The sequence below is a fragment of the Lepisma saccharinum genome, chromosome 30 (assembly GCF_977018435.1).
Source record: "Lepisma saccharinum chromosome 30, izLepSacc3.1, whole genome shotgun sequence".
NCBI classification, from domain to species: Eukaryota; Metazoa; Arthropoda; class Insecta; order Zygentoma; family Lepismatidae; genus Lepisma; species Lepisma saccharinum.
In genome coordinates, this window is record NC_139258.1 from 9,699,997 (window position 1) to 9,713,525 (window position 13,529).

The 13,529-nt window shown below is 38.2% G+C and overlaps 2 protein-coding genes across 2 annotated transcripts in view; one reads left to right on the forward strand and one right to left on the reverse strand.

The window, feature by feature from the left end:
- LOC145982041 (uncharacterized) overlaps positions 1-5,542 on the reverse strand; it is a 36,521-nt gene extending 30,979 nt beyond the window's left edge. The window contains exons 1-2 of the mRNA XM_083115617.1: positions 5,203-5,542; positions 4,616-4,725 (exon numbers count right to left, since the gene is read on the reverse strand). The gene's annotated coding sequence lies outside the window, so the exon portion shown is untranslated. The remainder of the gene's footprint in view (positions 1-4,615; positions 4,726-5,202) is intronic.
- A 1,207-nt stretch (positions 5,543-6,749) lies between these two features.
- Positions 6,750-13,529, forward strand: part of Uqcc1 (Ubiquinol-cytochrome c reductase complex assembly factor 1) — a 31,093-nt gene continuing 24,313 nt past the window's right edge. The window contains exons 1-2 of the mRNA XM_083115618.1: positions 6,750-6,906; positions 12,536-12,733. Coding sequence (XP_082971744.1) covers positions 6,874-6,906; positions 12,536-12,733 — 231 coding nt within the window. The 5' untranslated portion in view covers positions 6,750-6,873. The remainder of the gene's footprint in view (positions 6,907-12,535; positions 12,734-13,529) is intronic.

Sequence of the window (13,529 nt, forward strand, 5' to 3'; positions counted from 1 at the left end):
GTTAAACAACGTTTCGAAGGATATACTACCTTCTTCTTCAGGTTAATGCGCCTACCCCGAGCACCGATCGGCAGTTTGCCTTCAACAACTTTGAACGTTCTTTTGTTTTAATAGAGTATTGCACGGTTTTAAGTATGTATATTTTACCTTTTTAGTAAGTGTTTTTTCCATACCTTTTGACCTAAATCCTCAACCAACACTTTCTCGACGAGGCACCATGTCAGGTGTCTGAAAACATCGCATTAACCTGAAGAAGGAGGTAGTATAACCTTCGAAATGTTGATTGACCAATCTCATGGTCACACAGGTAAGTTACTGAATTTTAATCTTTTAACCTTTAGTTGATACAGGACCTCACAACTTCTTCATCCAAACTTTTACATTTTAGCACGTTTCCCAGGGTGAGTGACCTAAGGTCGGAATCATTCCGGCCTTGTCCCCGCATAAAGCGGCTCTGGGGCTCACCCAGACTCAAATCAATGGGTACCTGGGGGCAACCCTGGGAGTAGGGGGGGTAAAGGTGGCCGCACAAATGGTTGAGATCAAGAATGTGTGGCCAATACCCCCACAACCCCTAAATGTGACTTCATGGCATGGTGAACTTTAACTTTACCTCCATTCCCTATATTTGTTCTCACTTTTTTAATATTCAATTCCTGGGACCCACAAAGAAATGCAGAAATGTGACCAAGAAGTTGACAGAAGAGAAAGTTAAAGGACTACAACATGTTAGTACAAAAACTTTTGTTTTTCAAATTACATATTGGGCAGATGCTGTGCAAAAGAACAGAGAGAGAGAGAGAGAGAGAGAGAGAGAGAAGAAAGATGCAGGGAGTAGATGAGAATCTTCAGAATAGTACGGAAGATCCGTAAAAGACACAAAAACATTTACAGCAAGAGAGTTTTCAAACATTTCATAATTGAGCTATTTTGCCACTAAAATAATAGCTTTAACTAAAAACTAAAACTAAATTGCAACAGCCCTCTAAGGGACAGGTCCTGCCAGAGCGACTTTCATTGGGTGATCCGTCATCAGAGCATCAAGTCCCATTGCCACTGTTTCTGGCTTTCGATACCGGAGTCCCGACTTCTTTTCAAGTAGTTTCCCAATTGTTCTCATGATGCTGGGTGGGGGATTTCCACGAGAAATCAAACCAGGGACCACTTGCACCAAAGCCTTTGGAATACTTCTGAGGGTCAGGGAGGAAGATGATTTGGGAAGGTTGATTTTGAATGAACGCCTCTGCCTGATAATAACCATTACCGACGGATTCAGAATAGATTAAGCATTGTTAAAGTGGTCTGGACATGCGAAGAAGCAGTGAGAACATAAGGACTAGGAAAAAGTTCAAAGGGAAGACGAAGATATTGGAGAGGAGAAGTCAGGTGGCTTGGTGACCAAGAAAGTTACACGGTCTACTTTTGGTATCGCCAACGAAATACCCAGGTTCACGTGTTCCAACCAGGGCATAGGTGTTCGCCGTGGCCTCATCATCACGATTTGTCAAAAGTGGTAGAAAAGCAACGTAAATAACAAATAATACAAGATGAGGACTGGAACACGGTGAAGACCAGAATACAAGGATATGTCTTGCGTGAAGGTATCAAAGTAGTACCACATCTATGATGGACTTTTTCATGAAACGTACATGGCAGTGGGAGCTTTACATCCTCACAATCACTTGTGACGACCGAGCTTGTCAGCACATTTTAGGATGCCAGCAGAGACAGCCTTCTATTGGATAACTGAACATAGGAAAACTGGAAATCCTTCATGCTAAATAGGAGCACAATGCCATGTGATAAATAGAGCACTTTTCATAAACTCTTTTCAGGGTTCCGAAACTTTTCCAGGAAATTTTAGCAATAATTTTGCCTGTATTATATGGATGTGAAACTTGGTCCCTTACATTAAAAGAGGAGCATAAATTAAGAGTATTTAAATATAAAATCCTTAGAAAAATATTTGGACCTAAAAGGGATGAGACAGGTGAGTGGAGAAGGCTACATAACTTGTATTCATGTCCACATATCAGAATAATTAAATCAAGAAGACTTAAGTGCGCAGGCTATGTGGCACGAATGGGAGAGGAATGAAGCGTTTACAGGATTCTTGTGTTGAAACCTGATGGTAAGAGACCTGTAGGAAGGCCAAGACGAAGATGGACCTAAAGGAAATCGGTAAGGATGTAAAACATTGGATTCATCTTGCCCAGGACAAGGACAGATGTAAGGCTTGTGTTGCTGCGCCCATAAACCTTCGGGTTTAGGAAGGCTAGAGAGTTAGTTATTCCGGGACCATGGCCATGTAGGTGCAAGGTTTGGGCTCTGACTATGAGACACATGCAGGCTCGAGTCTCCTGAGGGAAGCGTTACAACTTTTCTCCTGAGATTTCGGCTAGTGTATGGAAATTGGGGAGCTAGAAATGAGTAGTGTAACAAACCTACAACAAGAACTGGGGGTTCATTGTGCTCACCACATGTCACTCCGAAGCTGCTTGGATGTCTCCCACCTTTCGTGGGAGTGAAGGTAAGTAGTTCCAGCCCTCAAGGGATGTTGCAGCACGAGTTACTATTATTATTTATTATAAAACTAGCTTACAGAAGGTATATGGACCTAGAAGAGTTTGAACAACAGAGGAGTGGAGAAGGCTACATATTACTGAACTGCAAAATGCATATCATCCCCAGCTATTGTTAGAATAATTAAATCAAGACAGGTCATGTAGCACACATGGGGAGATGAGAGGAAAGTTTAAAGGATTCTTAATGGGTAAACCTAATGGCAAGAGACCTGTGGAAAGCAGTGGCATCTGCCAGGATTTTCAAAAAGGGGGCAGGGTATGTATACTTATTTTGGTAGTTACTCTTAATTTTGCAATTTTTACTAATTTTTTTTAGGAATACTGGCCCAAAGGGAGGGAGGCCAAAACTGAGATGGAATGACAATATTAAATGTACTTGAAGTGAATTGGTAAGGATGATCAAGAGGAAACTGATTTTGCCGAAAATAGATGGAACCCTTAAAGTGTTGTGGCAATGGCCCTTCACGATCAGTTACCTCAAACTTACAATTCACCAAGATGTGCCAGATGTGTTATATTTTAAATTCTACTCTATGTACAGATAGGCTAAGGAGGACTGAACCTCCAGTTTAAGGTGGAATCCACTGGGTATTGAACACAGGACCCCTTGATAACAAGGCGACTCACAACCACTTTGCCATCAGGGAGGCCCTGATAAATGTCTGTTCAAGTATAAATATGGTAATGTAGTGAGACAGTGCATTGAGTATATCACTATGCTCTGGCCAGTGGCATGCCCTGTGGTCAATTCCCCCTTCTTTCCTTTTGGACCAGTATTCCTAAAAAAAATGATGTCAAAAGATAAGACAGCAAACTCAGGGCTGACTACTAGGAAAAAGAATATACAACCCCCCCCCCCTCCCTTTCTAAAATCCTGTGCATGTTGCTGGTTCTGGCACTTTTACAGGACAGACAAGTGCTTAAAATACTTCAAACCCTCACGTACAAATACACACTTTGACCAGAAATATTGCTAAATTCATCAGCCTGCCAGTACCCAATTTAATTACTAACTGGTAAGCTAATAACAAACTATTTTGGAAGTATTACAACATACAGGGTGGGCACAAAGTCGCTTTCCCCAATATATGAAGCAACACTTGTTTTTGGGGAAAGCAACTTTGTGCCCACCCTGTATTTACCAAAGCAATGCAACGTATCAAGAAAAAATTGAGCAGCAAAAGTAAATACCAACAACACAGACTAAGCACTTCCAATTAAAAAAAAAAGTTCTGATGTACAATTCATTGCAGACATATCAGTCTCAAACCATACTGCTTGAAATTATGCTGAGCATGGTACATAAAGGTTTGTGTTTTAACATTACCTACTAATGCTCATTTCTTTCCCCAAAAATCAGATCTTTGCTGAAGGTATGCATTGTGAATTAGCACAAATACACCATCAATATGTACACGAAAACTGAAAAAGTTATTTCTTAAAAAAAAATTGGAAAGGGTTCTGTCTTTTGTGTGTAAAAAAAACACATGAAAATGTACATAACTTTCATTCATTCATTGATTTGCCTTTGCTTTTTGTGCCACTTTTGGCTAATTTTCAAAGATGCGGATGAGTGATGATTATCATGAATGGACACTCACACACATCCATGCCCAGCCCAGCATTCGAACCCAGGATCCCTGGCATTCTAGCGTGATGTGCCACTCCACCATGGTGGGGGGGGGGGGGGGCAACTGCAGAAATCATGGACGACAGTAAATGAACATTCCTTACCTTTATTCAATAGTAATTTAATCATACAGAACCCTGAAGTTATCTTTAAAAATGTAATTATAAAGTCCCACAAATTCATCTCTCAAGAGGTTATTACATTAAAATGCATGCAGATATTTAAAAACTACCCACATGTGTAGAAACCTTGGTCAAACACTGATAGCTATAGAATTCAAATATATTTCTGAAATACATATTCAATTTGTCTATTAATATATTTATAGTGTTTAACTCATATCACACTGTTTTAAGCCTAAAACATTTTCTAAAAATATATAATTTCATGTAATACTCACCAACATCAACCTGTTATTGCATGTCAATATATTTCCTATTATCCTCTTAATTTCATCTTCGTGTCTCAGCAAGCATATAACACAGCCTTCCCAATTACAAGCGTTTGAACCTAAAACAAGAAAGTAGCCACACATAGTGTCATTGCTCATTACAGAATTTTCAACTGTACGAGATACGAAAATCAACACAGAATAATATGAAAACGTCAGGGTATGAGGTGTTACGCACCTTCATAATCTGTTGGCGGGGCTACTAGGACATGCCTGCTAGAGGGTTTTTTCCAATAACCTACTGGATCAAACCGTAACGAGAGGGTATCATCTACTTTTATCTTACAGTTATTCATGTTATTTTATGAAAATAGTCTTTCTACAACAAATTACGCATTATCGTGCTGTGTTTGTGAAACAAGTTTGGGTAGAAAAATGAAAGGCGTAACGCATTCTGCTTAAATTACATGACGAAGCCTTACCCAGATACTGATGTCACCTCCCGAACTCTGCTTTATACTTCACTTCTTCACGTATAATTCTAACGATGAACTCTTTAAAAATAAGTGATATCACAAGTAAAATATCAGAATTACCTATAAAACCAACAATCTCCTTGCTCCGTCACAATATTTGAATCACAAATTCAAAAAATGCAGGTGGTTCCCAACAGGGTCACATCCGAGACTCCACCATTTTCCGCGAAAAAGATGTTGTACTTGACGATTTCCCTATACAGATGGCAGCACCATCGACCTTGTGGGATAGAAAGTGCGTTTCGCAAACTCGAACGGTGACGAACAAAGAAAACATCTGCCATGTGTTCACCGTACTACATGTAAGCACACAAGTATTAAACAATAATAATTAACAACCATCACACAATTTTTATGTTTCTGAACATGCTTAACAATAAAAATGATAATGTCGTATAATTTTCCAATGTGACCTGCTCTGAGGCTACAGTTGCGAGCTGCCACAACCTGCAGGTCTACATAAAACGAGACGGGCGAAAGCTACTACGGTAACGCAGGCGAAAATGGTCGAACATTTTATGCGGAGAAACTAAAATAACGTTTTCGAAAACTGCAATGTTTCCAAGAAATACTCTGCACAAAATTGTTTTAAAATATTAGCGATGCATGAACTGTTTACATGATTTAATATTTCATCGGATCGTAGGAACATCATAAGTAAGCAAGGTTTACGAGCGATCACCGAGGTCACGTGAAAGGTTGACCTGTCAGGAATATTTTCCATATTATCTTCTCGTGTTTTTTTCTTGTGCACAGTTCGAATTAAAGCATTGCTATCATTAAATATTGACTAATCATTACCGCCTGAGGAAACTCGCCACTTATTTTCAACTATATTATATTTGCTTTAAAGATTGATATTTTCGTTGCACAATAATTTTGCCCTCATTCGCAATAGAAGTTCAACCCGTATTTTTCGTATTCATCGAATGACTACATAGTAAAGCCAGGAGATGCTGCGCATACTAAGATATATTTTTTTCTAATTTATGTGAGTATTTCTTTAACTTTACAAAAGCGCATTAAATAATTAAAATTTTAGACCAAAAGCGAGAGAAAAATAAGAGATGGAGATAGTGTGTGAAAGATAAAAAGGCGGAGTGGTTAGCACATCGCGCTTCGACGCCAGGGGTCCCGGGTTCGAATCCTGGCCTGGGCATGGATATTTGTGAGTGTCCGTTCATCAATTTCATCATATCATCACTCATCCCCATCTTCGCAAATTAGCCAAAGGTGGCACAAAAACCGAAGTTAAATAAAGCAAATCAAAGCAAAAGCAAAGAAAGATAAAAATAGAATAATATCGTCGATGTAGGTTGATAAACTTTGGCAAGTAAAATAAAATTTAGCTTAATATAGTTACTAAAGATATTTTAAAAAGCATCATTTGTCTCTTGCGGCGCTATTTTTATTTTTTTTGTCGTATTTTCGATTAATTTAAAAAATAATATTAGTGTGTTTCGTAGCATAAATTGCTTAGCTTTTCCCATACAAAAAGTTTTATATTTATCTTTTGTTTAAGTTTCTTCAAAGGCTCTCCGCGTCCGCTCCCATTCGTCGCAATTTTGTTCGTTGTGGTGCGGTGCGGGGAGACCGCGTAAAATTTCTGATCTGGTGACTGGTGTCATCTAGCGGTCGATAGAAGAAGACCCGCTCGGATCCTCGCTAAAGGGGACAAAAGCAGAAGACTCAAACTCACGTTTGATTTAATGACTGTAAGAGTTATTGAACATGTTGTCTTCTAGAGTATTGACTTCGCTTAAGGTGATTATTTACGTAATTTTTATCGTGCCTGTAAATATTCAACTTTATACGTATTGTGTATGCCCAGTGTACGGACAGTTGTGAATTATTGGAGATGAGATATTACAGTTAATATGTTCTACCAGCCGTAGGATTTTAGTCCCAAGATTATTAAATTTCTCTTTGTATAACTGGAGCTGCTGACGTATTATACGTCCTGGAAATTTAATGTAAATAAATTAACATTATATGTACCATAAAATTTGTAAAGTTACAGCAATATTTGATCCAAGGTTTGACACATGTAATTGATATTTCTTGTACCAAGGAGTTGTTTCACTGCCGGTCCACATGATATGCCCTTTAAACATTAAGTGCTCCAACCATCAGACCTAATTAATAGTCTGCCAAATTGGAAAATTCATAATGCAAAACCTAATAAAGATTGGTTTAATTCTAAAGGTTAAAAACTGTAAACACACAGCATGAACAAACATATATTTTGGTTCCTGTACATGAAATGTATCAAATGGCAAAATAAATCCTAATCTGAAGCATGTACAGTATATCCCAGTGCTTTGATACTGGATATCCATGCACATGTTCTAAGTCATTAACACTTTACTATGTTGAAGAACTCATATTTCAAGTATCTGACACTTTAATGATCACATTCAATTTGTCAGGCACTGAGCATACAATTTGCAATAACAGCCTGTGCATGAGATGGGAACATTACAATACAGAAATCGCAGAACAACAGGGTCTTTTTGCACCTGTGAAAATGGACTGTTAAAATTCCCAAATGTTACCTTTCTGATCATAGTGTGTTGCCAAAAAGAAAAAAGGAACAACTTGAGATGACCAGACCCCTCTCCGATTTTCTTCATACTTGGCATACTCACTAATTGAGGCCTCCTAATCACGAAGGTGTTGGAAACTAAGTTAAAAGTTGTCGGAAACGTCTAGAAATTGCAAAATAAGCAAAAATAAGGCATTAGTTTTCGGAATGGAAACTGTCGATTTTCGCGAATTTTTTTGTTTCACAACCAAATATATATATTCCTGATACTACCACGACACCAAATTTTAACTATGTTTGTCTAACCTAACTGAACTAACCTAACCACGCGCCAATGGTTCGCAATTATTTCCAATTTCTAGATCCTGATACTACCTCGACACCAGATTTTAACTATGTTTGCCTAACCTAACGGAAACTAACCTAACCACGTGCCAATGGTTCGTGGGGCTAGCGCCAATGGTTCGTGGGGCTAGCGCCAATGGTTCGTGAGGCTAGCGTCAATGGTTCACAATTTCTAGACGTGACCGACAAATTTTAACTTCAGATTCGTGATTAGGAGGCCTCAATTAGTGAGTATGTGAAATGTGAAAAAAATCGGAGAGGGGTCCGGTCATCTCAAGTCATACCGAAAAAATAATAGGGGTAATAGGGCTATGATATAAATTGAATAGTAGTAATAGTTCATGTTTTTTACTTGTTTACTTTATCTGTAACTATCGTCATCAATTCTTAATTTCGCGATGCTGTATGGTATTCCAGGCCAAGTATGTGGCAACATTGCATTTCAGGCTACCATTGAGGCTCATACCAGTGTACAGTCTGAATGGTGCACACTACGTTGAAAATTCAATCACTTTAAATTTAAACTCAAATATTTCTAACAACTTTGCCCTCTTTCCAAAGTTGCCAATGGTACCTGACTTTTGAATCACCCTGTATTTCTAAGAACTGGGAATGTAAATATCAACTACATGTATGTTTATTCAAACAATATTGTTTTTCATTGAAGATTAGGCACGCACATGAGATGTACTATGTAGAAATTTTCAGCGAAAAATGCAGGCTCAACCAGGAGTCGTACCCAGGTGACTGGCATATCGTGCCATTGCTGTACCACTGAGCTACTAACCCGGCCTGGCCTCGCCTGATTTTTCGCAGGTAAAACCGCGATAGCTAAAAATCAGTTGAAAATTTCTACGTAGTACATCTCCTGTGTGTACCTAATCTTCAATTATTAACATCTCTATGCTGGGAAGAACCAGGCAATGTCGAAGTCTACTGTGCTTCAAAGGCAACAGATCCCATTGTAGTAGCATTGGCAGAGACGATTCCACTCAGGTAAAACAACGATAGCGATAAATCAGGCCAGGCTGGCTCAATAGCTAAGTAGTAGAGCAATAGCACGGTATGCCAGAGACCCGGGTTCGAGTTCTGGTCGAGCCTGCATTTTTCGCTGAAAATGTCTACGTAATATTGGGTTTGTATTTAATTTCTTATCTGTTAGACTTTTACTTTTAAATTATAGGAATTTATCTATCAAATGTGCTACCATGCGTTACCTAACCTAAATGTAACATAATTCTGGATCCCACTGGCATCCCATTTTCAAATTTTGTGCAGCTATTGAGTAATAGTATATAATTTTGGAAAAAAATAGAAGCCCCTTTTTTTGAGAAAATGGCTACCAGAATGTTGTTCATACCACCTTTAAAAAAATTGAAGCTTCACATGGGCAAGTAATATCTCATGTGAAAGATAAAAATTGTAAATAAATTGTAATAATTAAAATTTGTTCAAAATATTGATCAATATTGGTATGTGAATATTCTTCTCCAATTATATGCATCAATTTACCAAGAAATTTGTTTTAGAATATTCAAGAATTATATCTGAATATTAAAGTAGTTGTCATGTAATAAGAAATACAGTTTTTCGTGCAAAATAAAAATAAAGATTGAATTTTGCATGATTTCGAAGATAATTAGACTGCGTGGAAAATGTCATATGGCTCAGCCCTAATCAAAATATGTGAATTTGAAAATACCATTTTCATTTGTTGATTTCACATGGAATGACCCTATATGTTACTTAAGATTGCAAGCACATAGGCTTCTAACATCATTATGTTTGAAAGTGAATGAACATAATCTTAGATAAAATAGTGTACTGTTGTTAACTAAACTTAAGCGAATAAATGATAGGTTTTTACATTTTATTACTGAGGTTTGCAATTTTCATCTAGCATGACTGAATATTCAGAAAATGTAATGGTCAGGTATAATCCTTTTCAAGTATAACATTGTAATGCATTAATGGATTCTTTGAAATTCTATACTTGTATATATCTTTTTATTAGGATTCAATGTCTATATAGCTATCTTATGCATTTTTTTATTCTTTGTATTCGTCTTAAATGTTACATTGTCTCTGTTTATAATTATTTGAAATTGTAGTCTTATCTCATTTTTTAGTATCCCTGTCTATTGTTTATTGATTTGCTTTATTTTACTTCACTTTTTGTGTGACCATTTGGCTAATTTGCAAAGATGGGGATGAGTGATGATATTGATGAATGGACACTTGCAAAAATCCATGCCAAGGCCGGGATTTGAACCCTGGACAACTGGCATCATATCACAATGTGCTAACCACTCCACCGGCTAGTATCCCTGTCAACTTGTAATTGTATACTATGTGTCCACTACACACAAGTGATGCAATAATGCTGTTGTCAGCAGGATAAGCTCATAAAAAGGTAAAGTTCCCCATGCATAAAACCTTGCCATGAAGGCACAGTTAGGGGATGTGGGGATGGAGCCCCACACATTCTCGATCTTGCCAGACTCTGTGGCCGAGTTGTTAGCACATGGTGCTGCGATGCCAAGGGTCCGGGGTTTGAATCCCGCTCGGGCTTGGTTGTTTGTGAATGTCCATTCATCATTTTCTTCACTCATCCCCATCTTTGCAAATTAGCCAAGGTGCACAAAACGTGAATTAAAATAAACTAAATCAGTCAATCAACATTCTCGATCTCAACCATTTTGGAGGTGATTTGATGAGTGCCATGTTCCGGCTACCTTTACCCCCTAGTGTTGCCCCCAAGTACCCATTAGCCCCATCTAGTTCGCTGCACGTTTTGACACTCGGTGCAGTGCAGGTGTATCCAGTGTCAGGGTGGTGCAAGGAAATTAAGTTCAACCAACTAGATTGAAAGCGGTGTTCAAGCTCAGAAGATTCAACAGATGCCTGTCTGCTGCCTTAAACGGTCATTTGATTAGTTAGCACTCATCACATAACCATACACCAGTTCGGAAGGTACTGCCAACGGTGCAGACACCAAATACACTACTTGACTCCAAATCAACGAACTAGACGACTCGGTGTTGCACCATGTAACCAAGTAGACGCTTCAGTGCAAAGAGAGTCAAAAAGTGCAACAAACTAGACGGGGCTATTGATTTGAGGCTTGGTGAAGCACTTTATGCTGGAAAAATTCCAACTTTTGATCAGCCACCTCATAAGCTCATATAATAAATAAATAATAATAACTTATCCATTTTGAAATGAATGATACAGATTTCTAGGGATGGAAGGAAGGTGGCCACTGATATGTTCGACCCTCTTTCAAGGACATCCATGCTTCGGACATTCTCACGTAAACATTTAACTGTTTATTGCAATAATACATGCAGCAGGTCACAGTCATGTTAACATATCCCGGATAGATGAGTTTACGAACTTTTATTCTAGCATTATATTGTATACCGATCAGGGGCGCCGACTTGTCAAAATTATTGGGGGGTGGGGGTTCTGATCACTGAAATAAATGAATGAATGACTCACTCCCTCCCTTTTTTAAAAATAAAAGTTGCGTCTTTGTATAGCAGTTTTTAAGCAGCTATTATATTCCTAATGCAAATGAAATGTAACATGAAAAACGTGTGTCTGCTCATTTGTTTTTTAGATAACAATTAACATTTTTATTTAAAAGTAGGTGCAAAGAATGGGAGCAAAGAACCTTAGTGTTGACGTACCCATAAAAATTGCGAATATTTACAATATTTAGCAGTTTTATTTAATGAATTTACATAAATGCTAACACAAATTGCAGGCAAATAGTTTTACTTTTTTGTTCTTACTACAATATTTTACTTTTTAAATTTAATTTTGCAATAATAAATAAACACATAGCACGCCGTGCCTTAGCAATAATGTCTTTGATCATAACCGTTCCCGCTTTCGCAATACAGACTTTTTTTAATAAGCTTTCCTTGCGTACTTTACTGCAAGCCACTGTTGAATAAACTCAAAGACTTTAGAATTATTTTCCCCTTATTCTTTGGACTAGAGGAAGAGATTTCGAGGATAAAAATATCGTACATATCAATATTGCCTGAAAGTCGTGTTTACGACCTCAAATTGTTCAGAATTCACTAAACAACATACTGGTATAATTGTCATATCACGTCGTTATTTTGAAACTGTTTTTAGTAAAAATGTTATCAATACTCATAATTATATACTTAGTATATAGTAATAAGTCATGTGTTTTGCTGTCTCCGGTCATAGCCCCCCCAAAGTTGATGGTTTAGCGGTCTCAGCCCCCCAAATTTGATGGTCTAGAACATTTCAAATGTGTATTTAAAGTTAAGTTCATGTTGCACAATTCAGAGTAAACTTTACAAGAGAAGCAAAATAATACATTATATCCTCTTAAGCAAAATTATTTGAGGGGCTCTGCCCCCACACCATTAACATTGGGGGGGGGGGGCTCGAGCCCCCCCCCCCCAAGCCCCATGGAGTCGGCGCCTATGATACCTATAGTTGATTATTGCTTTTTTGCAGACACGTGGCTGCACTGTGATGCTGAACACTGCCCTGTACCAGAGGCCAGTGGAACACAGGTTGTCAGCATGTCTGGTAGCAGCATGTCCCTTGTCCATGTCCAGTCGGAGGATGAGTTACGTGACAGTGGAGGAGAATAAGCCAGGATTCGCGAAGAGAATTCTCAAGAGAGTGGGCTGGTTGGACACTTCGCGGAGCGTGAGTAGCCTACTATTATCAGGGTGTCTGTCAGTCAAGAAAGTCTAGAGAAAGTAAAGAAATTATACTATCACAATGATTGATTGATTTAGTGTATTTTACTTCACTTTTCTGCCACTTTTGACTAATCGCAAAGATGAGATTGATGAAGGGAAGAACACAAACATATATGAATGACGCAACACAAGCTCCACAGAGGATCATAAAGTAATGTGGTTATTCCCCATCGAGAATGAGTCTGAAACATTAATTTTTATATGCATTACTACATAAAGAACGTCTAATTCTCTTGTTAAAGTACAGCTTCATATTTCATCTTAACCGGCCTTTTGGTGGGGGTTCTTCATGAAATTAAAAATATTTTGTTAGTGTCTGATTTCCAACTTTATCTAACTAGGGGTTGAATAAATAGCCCCGTCTAGTTGGCTGCACTTTTTGACACTAGGTGCAGTGCAGGTGTATTCCAGTGTCAGGGTGGTTCAAGGAAATTATGTTCAACCAAGTAGACGGAAAGCAGTGCTCAAGTTCAGAAGATTCAACAAATGCCTGTCTGCTGCTTTAAACCTTAATTTGATTAATTAGCACTCATCACGTGACTATACACCAGACGCTACACCCCTCCACAACATAGTGCAAATGGTGCAGACACCAAATACACTTCTCGACTCCAAATCAACGAACTAGACGACTCTGTGTTGCACCGTGTAACCAACTAGACACTTCAGTACATGAGAGTCAAAAAGTGCAGCGTTGTTTAGTCTTTGTTTCAATCCTCTTCTTTCTTCTATTTGCTTCC